Source organism: Cupressus sempervirens, chromosome 6, assembly GCF_028749045.1.
Source record: "Cupressus sempervirens isolate cs-2001-9-10 chromosome 6, ASM2874904v1, whole genome shotgun sequence".
In the NCBI taxonomy this organism is placed as follows: domain Eukaryota; kingdom Viridiplantae; phylum Streptophyta; class Pinopsida; order Cupressales; family Cupressaceae; genus Cupressus; species Cupressus sempervirens.
This window is the reverse complement of record NC_143123.1, coordinates 539,768,538-539,789,267: the sequence shown is the minus strand read 5'-3', so window position 1 is coordinate 539,789,267 and position 20,730 is coordinate 539,768,538. Positions and strand designations below refer to the sequence as shown.

General features: G+C 36.2%; 1 protein-coding gene across 2 annotated transcripts in view; it reads left to right on the top strand.

The window, feature by feature from the left end:
* The first annotated feature begins 2,310 nt into the window (after positions 1-2,310).
* The window catches only part of LOC149553384 (uncharacterized), a 116,785-nt gene continuing 98,365 nt past the window's right edge, over positions 2,311-20,730 (top strand). Inside the window, exons 1-3 of one of the 2 annotated variants that reach the window (XM_089788851.1) lie at positions 2,311-2,591; positions 3,066-3,210; positions 3,377-3,473. In XM_089788851.1, coding sequence (XP_089644977.1) covers positions 3,087-3,210; positions 3,377-3,473 — 221 coding nt within the window. In that variant the 5' untranslated portion in view covers positions 2,311-2,591; positions 3,066-3,086. Of the gene's footprint in view, positions 2,608-3,065; positions 3,211-3,376; positions 3,474-20,730 lie in introns of both variants that reach the window. The other variant, XM_089788850.1, reaches the window with a different exon arrangement.

Below are 20,730 nucleotides of genomic sequence, written 5' to 3'. Positions count from 1 at the left end.
TGTAATCTTGGAGATTTTTGGGACTCAACCAATTTTTCCTATATGTTGCCATCAAAGCCAAAGGAGGAGACTATTGGAAATTTGGCTAAGAGGATAGTATGGATATACTTCAGTGTTTTCATTTATGGCAACATCTAACCTGTATCAAGACAACAAGATATGAAGACATGTTTTTGTATGAAGACTTAGAAAGTTATCAAAGTGTTATGAAGATTAACTACCAACAAAGACATCTTTATGGTTAGCACACTTCACTGACAAATTTTTTGCACATGCACACTTAATAGAAGGTAGTACATGGTATGGGGATTCTATATTTGAGAGCACAAGTTATTATGACTTGTACAGATAGAGATATCAACGATTTATTAGTTACAAGTTTGCACAGACAAAACATGACAGAGTTGAGAGAATGATTAATTGTGTTAAGGAATTATTTTGGTTGACCAAAATAACTACTCAACTATAATGGGATGACAGCCTAGATGTTAACCCTAATGTAGAATGAAGTGATTTTATGTTTTGGGAAGCATGCAAGAAGGTTGAAGGTTGATTGGATGATACATTTAGGTATAAAGGAAAGAGTTTTGTATGTGAAGTTGTGTGATGACTATGTCATTATGTTATGATTATTGTATGATGCAAAACTTTATGTTTTATCAAATAAAAAATAATACATGCAAATTTTTGTGAAGAAAGCTACAAAGGACAAATCAAATATTGAAGACATCAACACTATTAGAAAGGTTTTTGTATCTATAGTTTTTTTGAGTAAAGAATATATCATTGTATATGCATGTTTGACCAGTGGGCTCAACTTGCTACATTTGTAATTGTAATACCAATTCCTAATAGGGTTGAGGCTTCTAACAAGGTCTAGTCCTCTAACAAGGACATATACACTATACATATGTAATAGACTCCTAACTAGGTCAATATCTTTCACAAGATACTTTTGATTAGTGGATCATTTTGTGGGTATCATCCCTACCGGGGATTTCTTTGCCAGGGTTTCCTTAGTTAACAAATAATGGTGTTATGAGTTGCATTGTGTTATTGTTATGTTTACTTTTCAGTTTGATCATATATAATGACTTATGAATTGAAATAATATCCATAGTTGGGCACATGTTTGTCTAATACCGATTCACTCCCCTTGAGTATTTCCTATTCCTAACACACACTTGGGAAGGATTAGGATTCAAGGTTAGTTAGGATTGTGAATTTGTAACTCCATCAAGAAGTGTTGGATTGTACTGTCAAGAACCTTGGGAAGGTAGACGACAAGTTGTAAGTGAAGCCTTGGGAAGGCCACTTGTGAGTAGACCATTGGATGGTTATTAAAGACCTTGACAAACAAGTTTAGTAATTGGTTTGGTTAAACCACAAACCCTCTTCATCATTCTCTCTATTTCTATTCGTATATCTCCCCCTCTTTCTCACCCTCTCTCCCATTATAAACTTAACACGTGTGTTTGGGTATGAAAACTTTTTATTGTTCTTTTGGAGATTTTGCTTCAATTATGTTTGGGTCCCTATAAGTATATGTATAGTTATTTTCAAGCTATCATTTCTCTATTGAGACCTTTGATACACGAGCAAAAGTACTTTCAAAATGTCATAGGGGAAAGTACCTAATAATTGACCAAAGTTCAATAATTGTGACCTTTTTATCTTCTTAACCCCAAATTACTAATATTAAAGGAGCCACAAAAATAATCACACATGCACCGATAGCCCATCACATATGTACTAATAACCAATCGTTTATTAGTTTTTTTGGTTGGTAATTGGTCCATGTGTACAAACAACTATTGGAATATTTTGTAATGACTATTGGGACATTTGACCATAAGTGCTATAATTTTTTAGTGAATGACCATTGGCAAAAGAAAATAAGGGACATCAAATGACAATTTGAAATGACCTCATTTAAAACTTTCAAAGTTCAACGATCTCTATAGAGAAATCTGTAAATAGATTTAGCTATCTACACCTCTCAAATGATTGCTTATATATTATATATATATTTCATGTTATAATTTCAATAATTTTTCAATTTTAAAACAATATTCATTGATTACTAAATAATATATATCTTTCACACTTTAAGTGTCTCATACATTATATATATTTAAATTACGCATACCTTTTACATATGTTTTAAATGTAATTCCATAATCTTAGATTCCTCAAAGAGGTTTGTATTCTTAGAAGAAAAATTATTATTACTATTATTTTTTATTTTTATTAACAATTTATTCCGGTAACCACAGACTACAAAACTTCAATATGGTTTCAAGTAGGAAGGACATACATTTAGAGGTATTGTCACACCGACAAATGAATTAGAGTGCCTAAAATTGACTCCAATGGATGGCATACAGAATGCTGCACATTCATCTCAAAACGGAAAACCCCTCTGAAAATTTACATGGAGCGATGGGGACGTTCCGCCTATTTACAACATAAGCAACAACTATCAAAATAAGCATGTTAGTATACGAGTGCACTTCACAGGCATTTTAGAGGAAGAAGACGGAGAAGAAGACAGGGAAGGGGAGGAAAACGACCCAAGAATCTGCCGTTTTGTATGTTTTGTACTGGGTAATACGCAATTTGACTTGGGCCATGAATGTATTTAGGAAAAACACTTTTCCTTTCGTGGTTGTTTATAATTCTGTCATTTGGATGATGTTTTAGCCAAATTCTGTCAGTTCTAGTATTAGACTTCGCAGAAATCATGATTGATATAAAACAATTGCATGGTAATATTGTATAACTAATATGAAGCCAGGGGCTTTTCATGAAGCATACACTTTTATAGATTTTGAAATTCTGGATTCTCTGTATCTAAGTTGGATCATAATCTATATGTAAATTTTCAATGTTTTAAAACCCAATTCATGTGTTTTATACAAAACGTTGCCTATTGATGGAGAACATGTTCTTTGAAGATAAGGCAAATCTTTATTTTCAGCGGTGAATGCATTTGGAAATTATTTTTTAAAATTATATTAGCCTAGAAACGGCGAATGTATTATAAGCTTATCATTCTCTTTCAGGTGCAACTGTACGAAGAGAAAATGACAGGGGGTGAGCAGTTTGATCCAATCTGCAGAATTTGCTTGGAATCAACTCCAATTTCTGTGTTGGGTGAAGCTAGTTTACTGGCAGAGGAGCGTTTGATATCACCTTGTGCTTGCAGCGGTGTGTTTCTGATCATATGCGAGTTGTAATATTTATTTTTAATGCTGGATTTAGTAGAATATTTGGGAATTGCGGTTAGTTGAGGGGTGCCCTAACTAGGTAAGTCTTTGTATTATGAAAGTGGGCATATGAATTCTCATTGTAGCATTTTGGGATTTTAATGCAGGAACACAAGCTTATGTACATCTGAAATGTTTGAGAAGGTGGCAGAATGCTGTCTTGACGTCGACGAGAACTGGAGCCAGCCGTACCGCTGCTATAATGTAATGCATCTGGTTTTGATTGTTTTTTTGGAGATTGTAGCATCTTGACGTTTACGAAGAATGGGCCCATGAGACATTGCTGATAACATATTTTATTTGACCGGGCGAGGCTTGCAGTTCCAATTCCAACGCATACTTGGTTGCATATTCCAGTCCAAACCTCTGCTGCTGGAGAAATCCTCTAGCAACGGATTAAAATATCTCTGTACACTCATATGTTTACGCAATTAGATACACTTAAATAGTTTTACATGCATGTCACGTAAGGAGGTTTGCCTTACCCAATGATGTGTTGGGAGGGGGCCCATACATTCCTTGACACAAGCATTATTCATGGCAGATGATGGGATGAGAGTGTTTATAAGGATTTTACATCGGGGAACTTTTGCAATTTTTTCCTAGAATTTTTTCCCTAACGATTATTTAGTTTGAAAGCAAATCAATAGTTGCTATCGAGTTGTAATTGCTGACAGAATTTGGATACGGAGTGCATCTCTGCAATTGGGGTGGGGGAATGACAGCAGCTCCCCAGGACAAGTGATACATCCCCTGGTTGCATGGCTTCAATACAATCTTTGTTGACAGTCATAAACATTTGTCCATTCTGCTTTGTATGTCAGCTTTAGGATGTTTTTTTTATGTTAAAAATAGTGCATCGAAACATAAGTACATTACGAGGAGCACTAAAGAGTATCAGAATGTATTACCAAAAATCCATCAGAACATGATTAAAGAGTTTACAACATAGAGGCATTGTTACGACATAATTGGAGTGTAGATATAACATCATAAAACAGATTAGAGGCAGCTATTGCCACTGGCCAATAGCACTGTTACTGCATTATGCCTGATCACATTCATAAGTACTGAGCAGAGGGACAATAGTGTCTGCTGGAACTGTAACTTCCGCTGAGTCATGCTTCTTTTTTGGAGTCTGTCTCCCTAATTTGGTGATCTTTTCATCCATGTATTAATGGGGCAGCTGCACACTTCTTGACTCAATTTGTTCCTTCCTTGAGGGAAGAAGTGAGCAGATGGGATATTAGATTTATACGCCAAGGTGACTACTTCCTTCAGCAGGATCTTGAAATCTGTCTCTATTTCCATAGCAACAGAAACCTGCAACATTATGGTAAGGAAGGTGAAATTCACTTTTGAACTCAGTAAGGTACCTCCTCTTGCCCTGAAAATACTCCTCTCCTCCTTTTCCACAAATACCAAAAAGTCTCATTGGTCAAGACAAGCCAAAAACATCTAAAGCAACAACGAAAGAATCTACATGGCCAGCAAGAATCTCAGACCAAGAAAAGCGAGAATCATCAAGCCAATTAACAGGGTTACCAAACATCAAAGACCAAGTTGTTGTGGCATAATTGCATAAAAATAAAAGACGCTCAAAAGTTTCAGACATGTTGCAAAAACTACAAGTTCTAATAGACAAAGCACAAGACTGTAGGACCTTATGAACAACTAGCTTTTTAAGAATCAGCAACCACCTCAAACAGCTTTTTTTTGTTCAACAGGTTTCAAAGATGACTAAAGATAGATTGCCGTTTAGATCTAGACCAGTTTAGAATACAATCTTTATTCAACTGTGTACATGCCTACTGCTAGCCAACCAACACAAGATACAGTTTGCTGACCAGGACATCTTTGAATTTAGAGGTAACTTGCCAAATGAGTTTATCCATCAGATCGTCATTAGTGATTAACTTCCCAGGGACCAGGACATCTTTGAATTTAGAGGTAACTTGCCAAATGAGTTTATTCATCAGATCGTCATTAGTGATTAACTTCCCTGGGAAGTTCCCACTCAGAGCATTAGAAATCATTGTATAAGTTTTCTTTTGAGAGGTAGGCAAATCACACTTACTGTGGAAATGCTCCCAAGAACTCATTTTGTGATGGGCCAGAGTATCATGAATACTAGTATTGAAGGCAGCTCAACTTTTAGCAGCCCTGCTGCAGAGCTAAGGGCTTGCCATTAAATTTAATATTTCACCATCGTGATCTATTTCCAACATAAAATTGTGATTATTTGATACTGCAGACCTATTAAAAACCAAGTGCCTGACTTGAGCCTAAGCTTTCCAAAGAGAAGAGAAGACCTTCAAACTATAAACCCTAACCTCGAATTGGCCAAAGAGGATGTCCCGCAATCTTATGGGGCCCCAAATCTTACTTTTTTTTTTTTTGCTTTGATAACATTAGATTGTTCCTCACTAGAACTTTCCAAGGCTCATCCTCTTGCAAAGCTTTGAAATCCATTTAGAAGCCAAGGCAATACCTTGAGCCTTCATATCAACACCAATTCCATGCTACATTATGTCTCTTCCTATTGTCTTTATCATCAGACCAAAGAATCTCACTCAGATTTTTTTGCAACTTGTTTACAATTAGCAAAAAGCCAGGCAGAGGAATGGAAAATAGCGTGGGATGCCATCACTTTTTGTACAACCTGAATTCTCCTTGCCAAGGAAAGGAGATGACTTTGTCATTTTGTATGCTTTTTCTTAACTTTCTTGTAAACCCAATTCCACATATCTAGCAGAGAAGGAGAAACAGCGAAGGGGATGCCAAAATATTCAACAGCCTTGAAAGGATCAGACCAGCCCCACCCTTTTGCGGCAAGCTACATAGGAGGAGTCTTATTCCAACTAATGACCACAGATTTATGAGGGGCAATCTTAGAACCAGAAGTATCACAGATAAGATTTAATCTTTCTAAGGTACTATCTAAATTGATTTCAGAAGGCTCGATGAAAAGAGCCATATCATCAGCAAGCTGAGCATTTAATAGTTGTTTTTGGTTAGGCAGTCTCAGACCTGTGATAGGATGAGAAATAAGGGCTATCTTTTTAAGGTGTTATCAAAGTTGACTTCGGAAAGCTCAATGAAAAAAGCTGTATCATCAGCAAATTGACCATTCAATAGTTGTTCTTGGATAGGCAGTCTCAAATCTGTGATAGGAGGATAAATAATGTCCGATCTCATAATATAATACAGGGAATCAGCAGCTATTGCAAACAGTGCAGGGGCAATTGGACACCCGTGTCTTATAGATCTTTGGAGCTGAACAGGTTCTGAGAGATCAGCATTAACATCAATAACAGTGTGCTTTATGATGTTTTTGAGTAATGGCTTATAAGTTATTATGAACAGTGACTGTGGTTGGTTCATCACTTTTGCACAGACTTATAAATCAGACATAGGCTAATGGATCTTGGTTGCCTATTTCTCATTTGCCAATCTTGCTTAAGCCTTTTGAATTGCATTTTAGACAAGAGAAATGAAGATTGTTATGATTACTGCAAGTTTAAGTGTTTACCCTAAGAGTCAGGGATGAAAAGATTTTATTCGCAGATTTCTAACCATTTGTTTAGAAACATTTGTATTAACTGCTGCCTACAATGCAGGGAGAATCCACATCTTTTCAATTGAATAATGAAAATTACTGCCTTTGACATTTGTACATGGGGCGATGAGTTTTCAGGTGCAATAACTTTTGTGGTGTTGTAATCAACTAATGGTTACCTTTTCATCAGATGGAACATGGGTTAAAAAGTAGTGTCATCTCACGTTGAGGTTGAGCTCATGTATCTCCTCTTAGTGAAAGATAAGGGGTTTACGGAGATCATTATGGCAAAAATATTCTTAATTTTGTTTAAGAGTTTGAAAGGCGTTCCAGCAACTTGCCTGAAACTCAGGCCCTTGTAATTTCTCTCCAAATTATTTCAGAGAAAATTGGGAACAATATGATTTTGAAGGTGTCTCTAAACTTATCATTGAGTTGACAAGGGAAAAGAATGTTGAAATTGGTGCCACAAGAGAGCTTTCTGTGTGCTACCTAAAATTGACCTTTGGACAAATCTTAGGACATTGTGATATGAAATGGATTAGCACAACCTAGTTGAAACCACAGTTACCAACAGATTGGATTAGTGCAATTCAATTGAGACACACTTAATCCAGTTTGGTCTGGATTTTTGACTTCCTCCATAAATAGATTTTTTTGAACCTGGTAACTATGTTTGAATGGGTTGAAGATTAAATGCACACTCAAACTCAAAGCAAATGCTCAGCCTACCACCTTCAAAAGTCTAATATAAAGTAAAAAAACCGAGAAATGGAGAAAGGATGTCGCAGACACAAATTGAATTAGGTGAGAAACATAATGGAGACTCCCATTATGGTCTGGACCCTTCTGTAGGGTGTTCATTGATATTAAAGTGAGAAGCAATAAAATTGATTTGTTGATCATCAAATGTGGAATATATATAAGGGAAAATAGTTAATTATGTGAAACTGACCAAACCGACCACTTGATGTTAATTATGTGTTCTTATTACTAACACACACACACACACACACACACACAATATATATAACAACAATATTGTATATTTATTGTAACAAGTTTCCCTTGTACCATATTTTTTCAAGAGTACAAGTTAATTGGTAAAAATGTCAGCATGTTGTCTTTGAGTGGAACAATATGGGAGTTGAATATTTTTCTTTTTGACATGTTCATGTATGTTGTAGCACTGAACATTAATGTGTTCAGTGTGCTCATGATAAAATGGATTGCGAATAGGCTTTATCGATTCTTGATTGTTGGGAAATATAACCATAAGTTGTGTCTTAGGTGCACTCATGCTTGTCAAGATGCGATATAACCATATCACTTAATAGATAGCTCCACTTATGACATGATATTTTGCTCTTGAGCAATAGTGACTTGCTTTTACTATCCCATGATATTAGACTAAATTGCAAAAAGAAAACACATCTTGAAGTAGACTTCTTGTCATTCAAATATCTCTCACAATCTTCATTTGTGTATTCTTGTGAAGAATTTTTATCGTTCTGTTTGTATTACATGTCGTACTTCACTGTAACATGGATATATCTCAAAACTACCTTTGCTCCTTTCTAGTGTGAAACGTTAGGTTCCTACATAAACCTTGAAAGATAACTGATTGCATAATTAATTAAAGTTGCTTGGAGACATATAGATAAATTATGGATATGGTATGGATACAATCATTTTTTATGACATTTATAAAAAACATGTAGACATATATTTAACACAATTTTCTAAGTTATCTAAGAAGATTTTCATTACTTTAAAAGCAATATATGCAGGTAATTCATAATTGCTACATAAGTAATTATAAGTTGATATAACAATTTACAATATGCAAAAAGTATAGAGTTGCATTGGAAGATAATGCAAAAAATATGTAACTGAAAAAAAAACAATTTATTTGTCTTCTACATTTGATGTAGGTTTTTGTAGTACCAGAAAAATAAAAGTACTGCATGATTGAAGGCTTTTAAAATCAAGTTTAGACATCAAATTAAGAAAATTCAAATCACACAGCATCCGTCACGGGTGGAAAATCAAGATTTTTTGGGCATGTGTGGGTATGGTATGTGACATCTAGTTGTGCCGTATTGTATCCTTATCTATATTGGATACTTGGATGCATGCTTTTGGGATGGTGGCAGACGCCTATCTGACTACCCTATAATTAAAATTTGGCCTAGTATAGGTTAGAAAATGAGACTCCAATTAGTTAGCAATAAAGATTAGTATTCATTTGAGGTGATGGAACATGTGTAGAAAGTTGTTGTCTCCATTAGTGTTGAAACGGGCTTGCAATCTTCCACCTTGAATTTCTCGCATTGTCTCATTTGAGATACTAAATGTTGATTCTTCTTCTTATACACTTCAAATCTAAGACAATATCTATTTGTCAAATGCTTGTTTGAGATCATTCTTTGTTGCTGCAATCATCCATACAGAACTCCTAGTAATGATCAGCACATCAACATATGCTATCAAAATTACAATTTTCCCCCCATTGGTCAATCATCTATTGGCCAAAGACAATGGAAAAGATAGATTGTCCCAAAATAAAGGGCGTTATGGTGAGAGAGGAAAGATTAAGGGTGGAATTCCTTCATGTAGCTAGACATTTCAAGACGAACTTGGATTTCCAGAGGAAATGCAAGTTGATGAAAATTTTCTCTGATTTTTCTTTCTTCTTGTTCTTTGCTTTCTCAAACTTCATCTCGATCTTGCCTTGAATTTGTACTTAAATAATCTAATTTTGCATCTCCTTCTCATTTGAAGTTCTTGAGCTCAATCCTTTGTTCTCTTCTTGCTTGACGTCTTGAGTTTAGCTTTGCTGTCATTTCCTTGCTCCATATTTGCCATGCAAAACAAAGGAGAAAAATGCATCAAGCTCACAAAATTGACAAGTATAATGAAATGAAGAAAATCTGAGAGCTTGCATGAAATGAAAATGCATCTAGATTTAGCTTTTTCTTCCTATTAAAGCAACTTGATTGAGAATTCAACTTTCCTAGGATCTGATTTTCTTGTCACAACTCAGATTTCTTCTTTTAGCACCCTTCAAAGTCTGATCTTTCCTCATTTCTTAGCCCAGAATGCTTTCCTTGAGCACTTTACTCTTCTGATTTTGAAGATAATCAGTGGTGTTCTCACCCCTTAAAATCCTCCCGATTGCTTTCCTCTAGCACTTTACTCTTTTGATTTTGAAGACAATCAGTGGTGTTCTCACCCCCTAAAATCCTCCCCAAGCCTTTCTCTATGTATTGAAATTGCTGTCAAAGATGAAAATTTCTGGTTTCAAAGATGGGTAGATCTGCTCTTCAGAAGAGATTATTCACTGCTTATAGAGTAGAAGCCACTGCCTATAGCAGAGCTGAAGTTGTTTTGCATTTCGCATTGAAATGAGTCTTTATCTGTCCCCGTTATATAGACCTTCAAACTTGAATAGGAAGGTCTACATTAGTTTGTCTTGGTCTTTTCTAGGCCAATCAAAATATTTTAATTCAAACTTAATTTTTCATCTTGTTGCCCGACTTGATCACTGAGGTAATTAGATTTAATTATGGTTCTTTTAGGCACATAAATTGCCTATTTTTCACCAGCTCTTTGTCAAATTCAATTGATTGATTTTCTCCTTGGTTGAAATTGGCTATTTTCTGCCTTCAAATGGTTTAGATCAAAATCCTAAAATTTGGTCATGTTGAGTTGAATTTCTCCATGGTGGAGATTTTAGCTCTAGATGACAAACCTTGGGTGGAATACCTAGGTTGAGAGGAATTCCACCAAGTCATTTCTTCGCTCCAAATTAGCTTTGGTGCACTTACGTCTCCATTGGTGATGGGAAAAGGGGAAAAAATCACCTCATTATCTCTTCCAGTTGTGCGAGTTTGGCCTCTTTGTCTTTCATTTTGTAATATGCATATGAATAAAAAAACTCAAGTTTTGCTAATCTGTGATGTACTTGTTTATAAGAAGTTGTAAGTGAAGGGTAATATTTTTTTTCACGAAATGAAAGTACATGGCATAGTAACAGTAACTCTAACAATACCTAACAAGGGTGAATACTGAAAATAAATTAACAATTATCAATTTACTTCTTAGCTTATCTTATCTTATCTTAATAGGAAAGAAATTAATGAACTACTATATAAGAAAACAGAAATTCAACTCTTCTAATGGCATACTTTTCCCTTTTAAAATTTTGGAAGTACTTGCAATGAACTGAAGTAGAGTACTCACATAATGTGTACAGATGTTGAGTTTGATAGAGGGTTTTTTGCTCGAACAATGCACCCAAATCTTCGGTTGTGACTTGGTCAAGGGAAAAGGCATCACTGGGGCGTTTAAACACCCGACCATGGATCGTAATTCGACCATTCCTAGGATGCTTCGAGATCCAAAGTTGACCCAACCCTCTGAGAGAGATGGTAGATGATGATGTCAAGTTTTCTGGGAATCTGGTGTAGACACTTACATCGTGATCAATCGCACTCCATAGCCTGTCGCTGCTCTAGTATGACTTTTGTCATGGATGTATCCAGCGACTCTATTCTGATGTCCATTTTATCTTACCCTGGCCAAGGATTTCCAGTAACTGGAGTCAACTCCTCACCTTCCTGCGTATCCTTAGGTTGTTGTTAAGGTTCAGTTAGGTCTGTTGAATTCTGCTCTGATTCTTGGTTCCCATTCTACTGGCTCCATTCTAATCGTGGAATGATTGTTTTCCTAATGTTATGGTTATTCATGATTGACCTCTCCACTTGAGAACTATTAAGAGGTTTACAAATTTTACTGAACAATTGCCTGCTGTTTGATTACTGCAAAAGTGGCATAAATGTGGTAATGTGATGGTGATTTTGTTACTCTTCCTCTGACTTTACTAAGTCTTGAAAGAATAACACATGCAACTTCCGTGCCACCTAATTTACTGGCACAGGATTACCCTCCTGTAGTCTTGAGTTTGTAAAGCGGTTTAGCTATGAATGAGCACTCTTGAATAATAATAATTTTTTTTTTAAAGTATGAGGTTACTGGTTTCCTCACAAGGATCCATCTGTCAACTGAACAGTCATTTCCCTAATCATGGTTCTAATGAGCATTGTTGTTTTTCTAGAACTAGCTGTCAGGAAGGAGATAAACTGGATAGTATGATTCCCTCACATACCTTCTTAGAGGTTGGCGATTTATGGCTAACTCTTAGCAGCAAGGGGGAATGGGTGAAGTAGAGCTACTGAAATTGAAGTTCTTGTTTTAAAACCAAGATGATTGTATTTTCCATTAAAGTATACTGCTTGTGTGCTGTGGACTTAGTGTCGTTCAGTTTGAAACGGCTTTATATGGCAGAGATTTTGAACCAAAAGGAGTCTTTTCTTTTACTTCTAATGTGTATGTCAAGCTCATAGACAAAAGGAAAACTTACCAGCACTACTTTATAACCCTAAGATAGTGATAAGAAAAGTAGAGATAATAAATTGAAAATTAAATTCAAATTTTCTTTTTTTATTCCCTCTATCATCGAGAGTAAAATTTCTTCATTCCTTCAAGCTAATACAATTCTAAAGAGGAGTTCTCTGAAATTAGTTTACGTTCCTCTAACTTATGTCAGATGTAGTTTGGAGGTGCTGATGACTACACACAACCTCTAGTTGTCCTCAATCGCTATCGTTGCTATGCAGCTTCTGGAAGTTTTTCCTTCCACTCGGCTTCCTACGTTCTGGTTCCCTTTTTCCTTTTTCAAATTTCTCTATCCAATGGGCATCGAAGAGTGCTCAAACCGTTTTCTATCCCACCCTAATTCCCCGTCACCTTACATCCAGGCTTTGTTGAGCATCCACACCATCCAAAATTTTCTGATGCAGCTCGTCTCCTTTGCTCACTCTTCATCGAGCAAGGTTCCTCAATGTTCAGATTCAAGTTTCTTTCTTGGAAATTAATTATTCCCTAAGGTTTGCTAGAACGTAATAAGAGATGTCTAATAAGGAATGTAATCTTATTATAAAGTTGGCGGGGAATAGATTGAGAAATAAAAATGACTATCAGAGATGTTTTAATTCCACATTCGAAATAGAATTAGATAATTACCTTATTGAGGTTACTTATGGCGAAGAGAGGAAATTTCCATTGAAAGGTAATTCCATGGTAACACTATGATAGAGAATGGGTTCCTTACCAAGTAGAAGGTGGTTTAAATTTTTAAATTTCCTAATGTTTCAATTACAATGAGATTCCAACTGCTATTATATGTCAATACTAGGGGGGTGAGCAAATTCTCATAATCGGTAAGGTTGAGAAACAAGATAGAATGGGTTTTGTTCTGGCTTTCTATGAGACTAGATTGATCAAGAGGATTTGTCTACAATATTAAATTGTTCGATGGCTAGGTAGGAACATAGAGGAGAGATCGAGTGTTTGGTCACCTTGGCCACTAGGTACAACTTGTCAGGTCTTACCATTCTCAGGTTGTCTGGAAATTGATCATCCAACATCCTCTTTTTCGTTGATACCTTTTCTCCCTTCGAGTTGATTCACGTTCTCCCTACATCAAATCAGAATGAGTGGTTAAACCTTGATAACGAGTTTAAGTAAACAAGATCTTTATGTAATTACATTACTATATCAGTGAACATCTTGCTATTAACATTAAGTTTAATCCATGTTATAACCAAAAGTTTTGATCATAATTAAGATATAACCAACCAAACAAATTGAGAATTTTAAGTTAAGAGACCATAAATTCTGAAATTGGAACCCGCCTAGGGCAAGTATGCAAAAACCATGGTTAGTCCACATATACCGCCTAGGGCACAAAAGTTATACCACCATATAATAATATTCAAAACTATTTAGGGCAACAAAACCACTGTTTAGCTTAGATCTTTTCCTGCTTAGGGCTCAAGCACAAAACCATTATGGAAATAACAAATCTCATCTAGTGCATCAATTAGTAAGAGATGAGCATAAAAGCATTAAATAAAAAGGAATGTGACATACTCTCCCCCTTATGAGTCATTGTCCTCTATGATGAGGAAAACCAAAATACAATAATATATACAACATATAACCAAAATACAATAATATATACAACATATAAAAGTTCTTTTCTAAACTATTTGGTTATAAACATTAAATAGATGAGGAAATTGCTGGTTCTGTATTCTTCCAACTTCCCACCTATTCCTTTTTGTTGCTTCGGTTTTCATTACTATTACCCTTGGCCTTTTAAAATGATTCAGGGTTCATTTACCTCCTTTTCTGTTTTGCGTTTATAGAATTGATGGCTATGACTCCACTTGTCCTTTCCTTGATTCTTATCTCTAATGGAATCATCACTTTTTAATTTCAGTTCTTGCCGGACTGCTTTTTCATATGCCTCCATTGGGGTAGTCGGGCAGAGTACATCAACGGGTCCCCCAATTTTGTTGTTGAGTCCCATAATGTATTTTATGAGCCTGTACGTTTCATTATCCTGTAACTTAGGGATGTACTTCAACAATTTGTTGAACTTTTCGGTGTACTTATGCACAAATTTATCCTCCTGTCCGAGTTCTTGAAACTTGGCCAACTTTTGCTCATAAAATAATTATGGAAGCCACCTCTGCCTAAAAAGTTGGACAAATCTTGTCAAAGTAACCAATGTTTTGGTTAGCCTTAATTCTGCCTTCTTGCTTTCCCACCAACTGTCAGCTTCCCCCATCAGTTGGTATGACCCTCAAACAAATTTTTGCACCTCTGAATAATCTCGTATCTCAAAATACTTTTCCATCCCTGTCAACCAGGCCTTTGCTACGTCTCCAGACGCCGTTCGGTCAAACTAAGGCGATCTAACCTTTTTTTGTCATTAGTCACGATCCTTAACCCCTGGTTACCCCTTGTGTTGTGTGCCTTGTGGTCAAATTGTTCTTCCCTGTGGGAGTCAGTGTGGTGAGTGTGTCTCGTTTGTTGTTCCTCTCTCTTGGAGTGGGTGTGGTGAGTGTGTTTTTGCCTACGTTGGGATCTAAATTCTGATCCTTTGTTTTTTGACCCTTCTGCGATCTTGAGTTTGTCCTCAGGAGCGTCCAACCTGTCTTGAGTTTGCATCATCATAGCTATTAGGTGATCTAGTTTTTGTGGCAAACTATCCTAGTTATCTCCCATTCTGGAGGAAACAAAGTCACATAATATTTTTGTAATAAACATATATGATTCATTCAATAAGATAGACACAGATACAAGTATTTGACAATTGATCATGTGCAATAAAATAAAATATATCATTTTTTCATAGCATTTGTTTACATAATCCCATAAAGTGTCACAACAAAATTTCATTTACATTTCTCAAAAAAAGGGTCAACAAAATTTTCTCTTTTTTTACAAAGCTCCCCAATGGAGTATTTCTTTGCTCTAGGTGGCCCTACTGGGTACAACCCATGCATTGTTCTTTGCCCTCACTGTCTGTGATGGGCTCTTCCTGATTTGGGATGCAACACATTTTCAGCTCATGGCAGAGATTTTGGGATGTGAGAAATAAAATTGCTTTCCCATGAAAAATTCCGCCTCTTTGAAAGGCCTTCTTTCATTGGTAAATCCACAAGTTCTTGGCAGATTTCTTCATTTTGGAGGATTAGAAGGGAGTTTGGTTTGCATCCATTTTCATCCTCAAGTTCATGGTGGAATTTGTTGGTTGAGAGGGATTCTAACCTGATTTGATCATGTGCCATTCTTGTCCAAAAGAACATAAATCCTCCTCAATTTCTGTCCACTTTTCATCTTCAAATCTTGCCACTGACTTCACCAAACTATTGAAATAGATCAATTTTACAAGGACAACTCATGTAGAAGGGACAAATCTTTTGAGTTTAGAGGAATTCCTTAGGGAGGAATTCTGCCAATTTGTGATTCTCTTTCAATATTGACTTCTTCAATTCCTCATCATTCATCTTTAAACTTCTTCAAATCTTAGCATTTGCCTTCCTCCTATATTGATTTATCTCCCTTCTCCACTTGGGCATTCTATTTGGGTCAAGGTCTGTCTTCATTATAGGGGCAAAGATTTTGGTGAGAGAGGAAAGACTTTGGATGGAATTCCTTGGAAGAGAGCACTTTCCACCATCTTTTCATGCCCTTTCTTGCTCAATTTTTTTTGATCATTATCCCCTTTCCCTTCATCACTTCAACCTCCTTTCAATTTGAAATTCTCACACTTTGGCTATTTGTCTTCATTGAGGCTGCTGAGTTTTTCATTGGCAGAGATCATTGGCAGAGATTTTGGCGAGATAGGAAAGATTAAGTGCGGAATTCCTTGGAAGAGAGGAATTCTGCCACCCTTTATATGCCTTACCATGCTTCAAAATTCACCTCTTACCTTTGCAATTTCATCATTTTGATCCAATTGATCATCAATTTTCTATCCTCACAACTTGGACGCTTGACTGCTTCAAAAATTCGGTGTTTCATTTGGTGGAGGTTTTGGAATAGAGGAATTTCTTGGATGAGTGGAATTCCACTGGTTTTTGCTTTCCTCATCTTAGTCAATCTTCCCTTTTTAACCATGAAGGAGTCTTAGATTGTTTTTGCACCCCATATCCGTCATTGAACATGTGTTAGAAATTGTGGATCTAGAGGATTGATTTTGGGCTGAATTCCCAGTAGAGGAATTCCTATTATTACCGCATCTTGCTTTCTTCATCCAGACTTAATCTATCTTTTTAGCTCAGAGGGCAAAGTGATTTATGGAAAATAATATTTTACTTAAAGGTTAAGCTACATTTATTTCCTTTCGTATATTTTAACTTATATATTATATAAGTATTGTTAGGATGTTTGAGATAGATTTCAGCTTTAGAGGAGTTATAGTAAATATTCTAGATTTTGGGAGCTGCCAACAAAATTCCAGACTTAGCCAAATTTTTAGGATTTAACACGACTTCAACAATGTTACCTGCCACAAGCTTTCTTGACTTTCTAAGGTCAAATTGAAGTTGGAACAAGGATTTTTGAAAGGTTCTAACTCATTTCATTACAAATCACTTGGTTTCAACTCCATACTCTTAACTAGCTTAGCCCAAATCTCACCCATATCCTTGATAGATTTGACTTCCCAACAGGCTTGGAAATTACTAACAAGACCATCAAAGACCACCTAAGAGCATTATTACTGCCAAAGCAAAAAGAGGGGCTCCCCATCTGCAATGGGGGGATGGTGTAAAAATCTTGCAACAACAACTAGGAGGATGCAACATATATTTTGAAGAATGCCATGCCATTATTGTGGTAAGATGGGCCATAGGAAGAATCATTAAACACAAATGCTAGTTGATAAAAAAATCCAACCAAGGGGGACCTTAATAGATTGCTTCTATCATAGAGCATACAAAGCGTCAACCTTTCATGCATTCATGACCAAAAGGCCAACATATCAATCCAAGGCATCTGCTTGGTAAATAGATCCAAAAGATCATGTCACTTCACCAATTGGACATTGGCTTGTGTATTACACTAGTAAATCTTCTCAAGATCTTGCAATTTTTGGCAGTGGAGAGTAGGCAAAGGGAATGTGTGGATATTCGTTGGAGAGTAAATGTTGATTTTTCTCAATGTGTACTATTTTCCAGGCATTAAGCGTAATCTACTCTTAGTGAGATACCATGACATTGCTATTATCTAGATGTCATCTTTAGCAATCACCAATGCTACATAATTGACAAGGAGACTAAGAAAAATATTTCCCTTGGTGTGGATTATCATGGTTTGCACAAACTAGTTGACAAGTCAAGGAACGTGCATTGACATTGGACAACTGAGTGCATTAGACATAAGTACTGCTTCATATCATTGGGATGGGCAACTCAATCTATCCTACCTTGTTAGTCAACTTGAGAGACCTTGGTAGATGGTCTTCTTCACATCCAAGTCAACTTGAGTGATCTTGGTAGATGGTCTTCTTGACATCCAATATGTATATGCCATTCGTAGAACTTGCCAATTTGATAGGCAATCTTAGTCCTTCAATTGATTCATGTAGATGTTTGTGAACCAATGAACACAAAATGTAGCATGTGAACTTAATTACAAAGGCTAGGACCTAAATCTTAAATTAGCCAAGCCCTATAATGCATCTAGCTAGCATTTGAACTCAAAATCTGGGCTTATTGCATGTAATGTTCGAAAGTAAAGTCCACCAAGATAACTGAGAGAGGGGAGGGGGTGAATCAATTATGTATTTAAAACAACTCTCAATAGTTTTATTAATTCTCAAACATGTAAACAATAGATGCAACAACTATAGAAGGATAACCATGTACAATAACACTAGATATGGTAACTAGGGAAACCCTTGATTAGAGGGAAAACCTTGGTGAGAATGATGCCCACAAGATGATGTACTAATATAAAAGTTCCTTGTAAAAGGATGAACTCTGTTATGAGCCAATGAAATACAATCAGTACATATGAGTTCTTGTTAGGAGACTTTGAATCCCTATCAAGATATTCCAACCTTGTTAGGAGCTGTGCAAACCTTGTCAGGACTTGCGCAAACCTTGTGAGGAGTTGAAAGGACAACAAAACCCACTGTTCAACTAGCCTCAGACTATCTTCATTGAACAATCTTTAGGATAACATATCCAAATTCTGAGCTGACTAAAGAACAACTTCTTTGCCAATACAGTTACCTTGAAGTTCACACTACATCCTCAACATCAATCTCTACTCTGCTCATAGTCAATTTCGCATTCAAGTTCTCATACACAAAAACATGATCTCATCAATCAATTCCACAGTAACAACCAAGGAAACTATCTTTCTTTTATACCAAGTCCTAAAACAAGTATTGAGTTGGCCTTGAGGCTTTCTCAATGTACAATGAATAATATAGCACCTCATTAAGATGTTACATTGCATGTTACATTACAATTAACACTTCCCATAATGATTTTATCAATAGTTAGCTCACAGGGACAAGCACGCCGAACAAACTTCGTAAGTCGGCCCAAATTGAATACTTGATTTCGCCATCTTGAACATAGCATCTTGACATTGTGTTTGACCTTCCTCTAATTGTGTTGAACATACTTCCATCTCTGCTAAAAGATATAACCAATTTACTAGTACTTGCTTTCCAGAAACTTTCTCTAAAAGCTACCTCCAGAAAACAATGCATAACTCTGACATGTCTTCACATCTCTTTTCGTGCACATAATTGTAGCAAGTGCACACATCACTAAATATTTTCCCAAGCATGTAGAACCCAACTCATTGACCATTGACCATGTCGAATGTTTCCTTCCTCTGCAACTCTGGTAATCTTCACATAACAATGTATATGTTGGCATCGGTGACAAACACAGTCATGAATGCAACACATAAGCACATAAACATCTTTCCAACAATGCTAACATATTCCCCCATAGGAATACCATCAGCATTTATGCTAACATTCTCCCCCTTTGGCATTGATGGCAATATAAGATGAAAAACATCTAAGTACCATGAATACTAAAATACATTTCTTCCTCATCTGCCTTTACTCCCCCATTTATGTTGCCCATGGATACAACCATACATCTCAATCTTAGATAGGTTGTAAAGAGTTTTTTATGTTCTAATCACAATCACACAGTACATAAAATAATTAGTATGCAAGAAGGTATTAATCTCCCCCATACATAAACATCTATACTCTCTCCCCATTGACATCAACTAACGTTTTACATGTATTACTTACATCTCTCCCCCTAAGTTATACTCTCTCTCCCACATAAAGAATGTTTTTCATGTACTAATCTCTCCCCCATTGACATCAATGACAAAGGTATCATTATGTCAATTCTCGAAGTTCAATCATTTCTAATCCGATCTGCAAAAGCTCAAGTGTCCAAAGACACTGTTAAATATCAGTACCAAGAGTCCTCAACGACTTAGCTCAAACAACGATACTCCCCCAGAGGAGAAGCGTCAAGCATCTAGTCCATAGACAAAAGAAATAGTGCTTTGCTACATACGGGACTGATGCAATCATTGCATTAACTACTTTGAAGCAGGTTGGGCATAACTCCAAACATACCTTTTGAGTACTCGTGTGTATCCTTAGCCAAAGGTTTTGTAAACATGTCTTCTATTCGCTCCTTTGTGCTAACGTATTCCAATCTGATATCTTTCTCTGCTACTTTTTCTCTTAGAAAGTGATAATTGAAATGTGCTTTGTCTTTGAATGCAAAATTGGATTCTTTTTCATACTCACTGCACTTGTGTTATCGCAATGTATGATAACAGGCTCAGTATACTCAAATCCAATATCCTTCAACATCTGCTTCATCCTAATAATCTGATTACAATTATTTATTGTTGCTACATATTTTGTCTCTGCTATGCTTTGATAAATGCAATACTATTTCTTGCTTAGCCAAGAAACCAATCTTCCTCCCAAGAAGAATGCTCCACCACTAGTGCTCTTTCTATCATCTACACTTCCTTCCCAATCAACATCAGTGTACGTACACAGTGTGAGATCATGTGCTCTGTCATACCATAAACTATAATCACGAGTTCCTTTCAAGTATTTGGAAATTCTTTTTACCGCTGCAAGGTGCCTTTTTAGGATCTTCTTGAAATCTTGCTACAATTCCAACTGCATTAGCTATATCAGGTCTAGTATGTGTCTAATACTCCAATCCACCAATCATAGATCTGTATTTTTTTCTGCACTAGGGGATTCATCTTTGCTAGATAACTTACATCCAGTTATAATAGGTGCTTCAATAGGTTTACAATTCTCCAATCCAAATCTCTTCAACAAGTCTTTTAGGTATTTAGCTTGTGATATGAAAATGCCATCTTTGTTCTGCACAGTCTGTAATCCCAATAAATATTCCATCTCTCCAATCATACTCATCTCAAATTCTTTCTTCATCTCTTTTA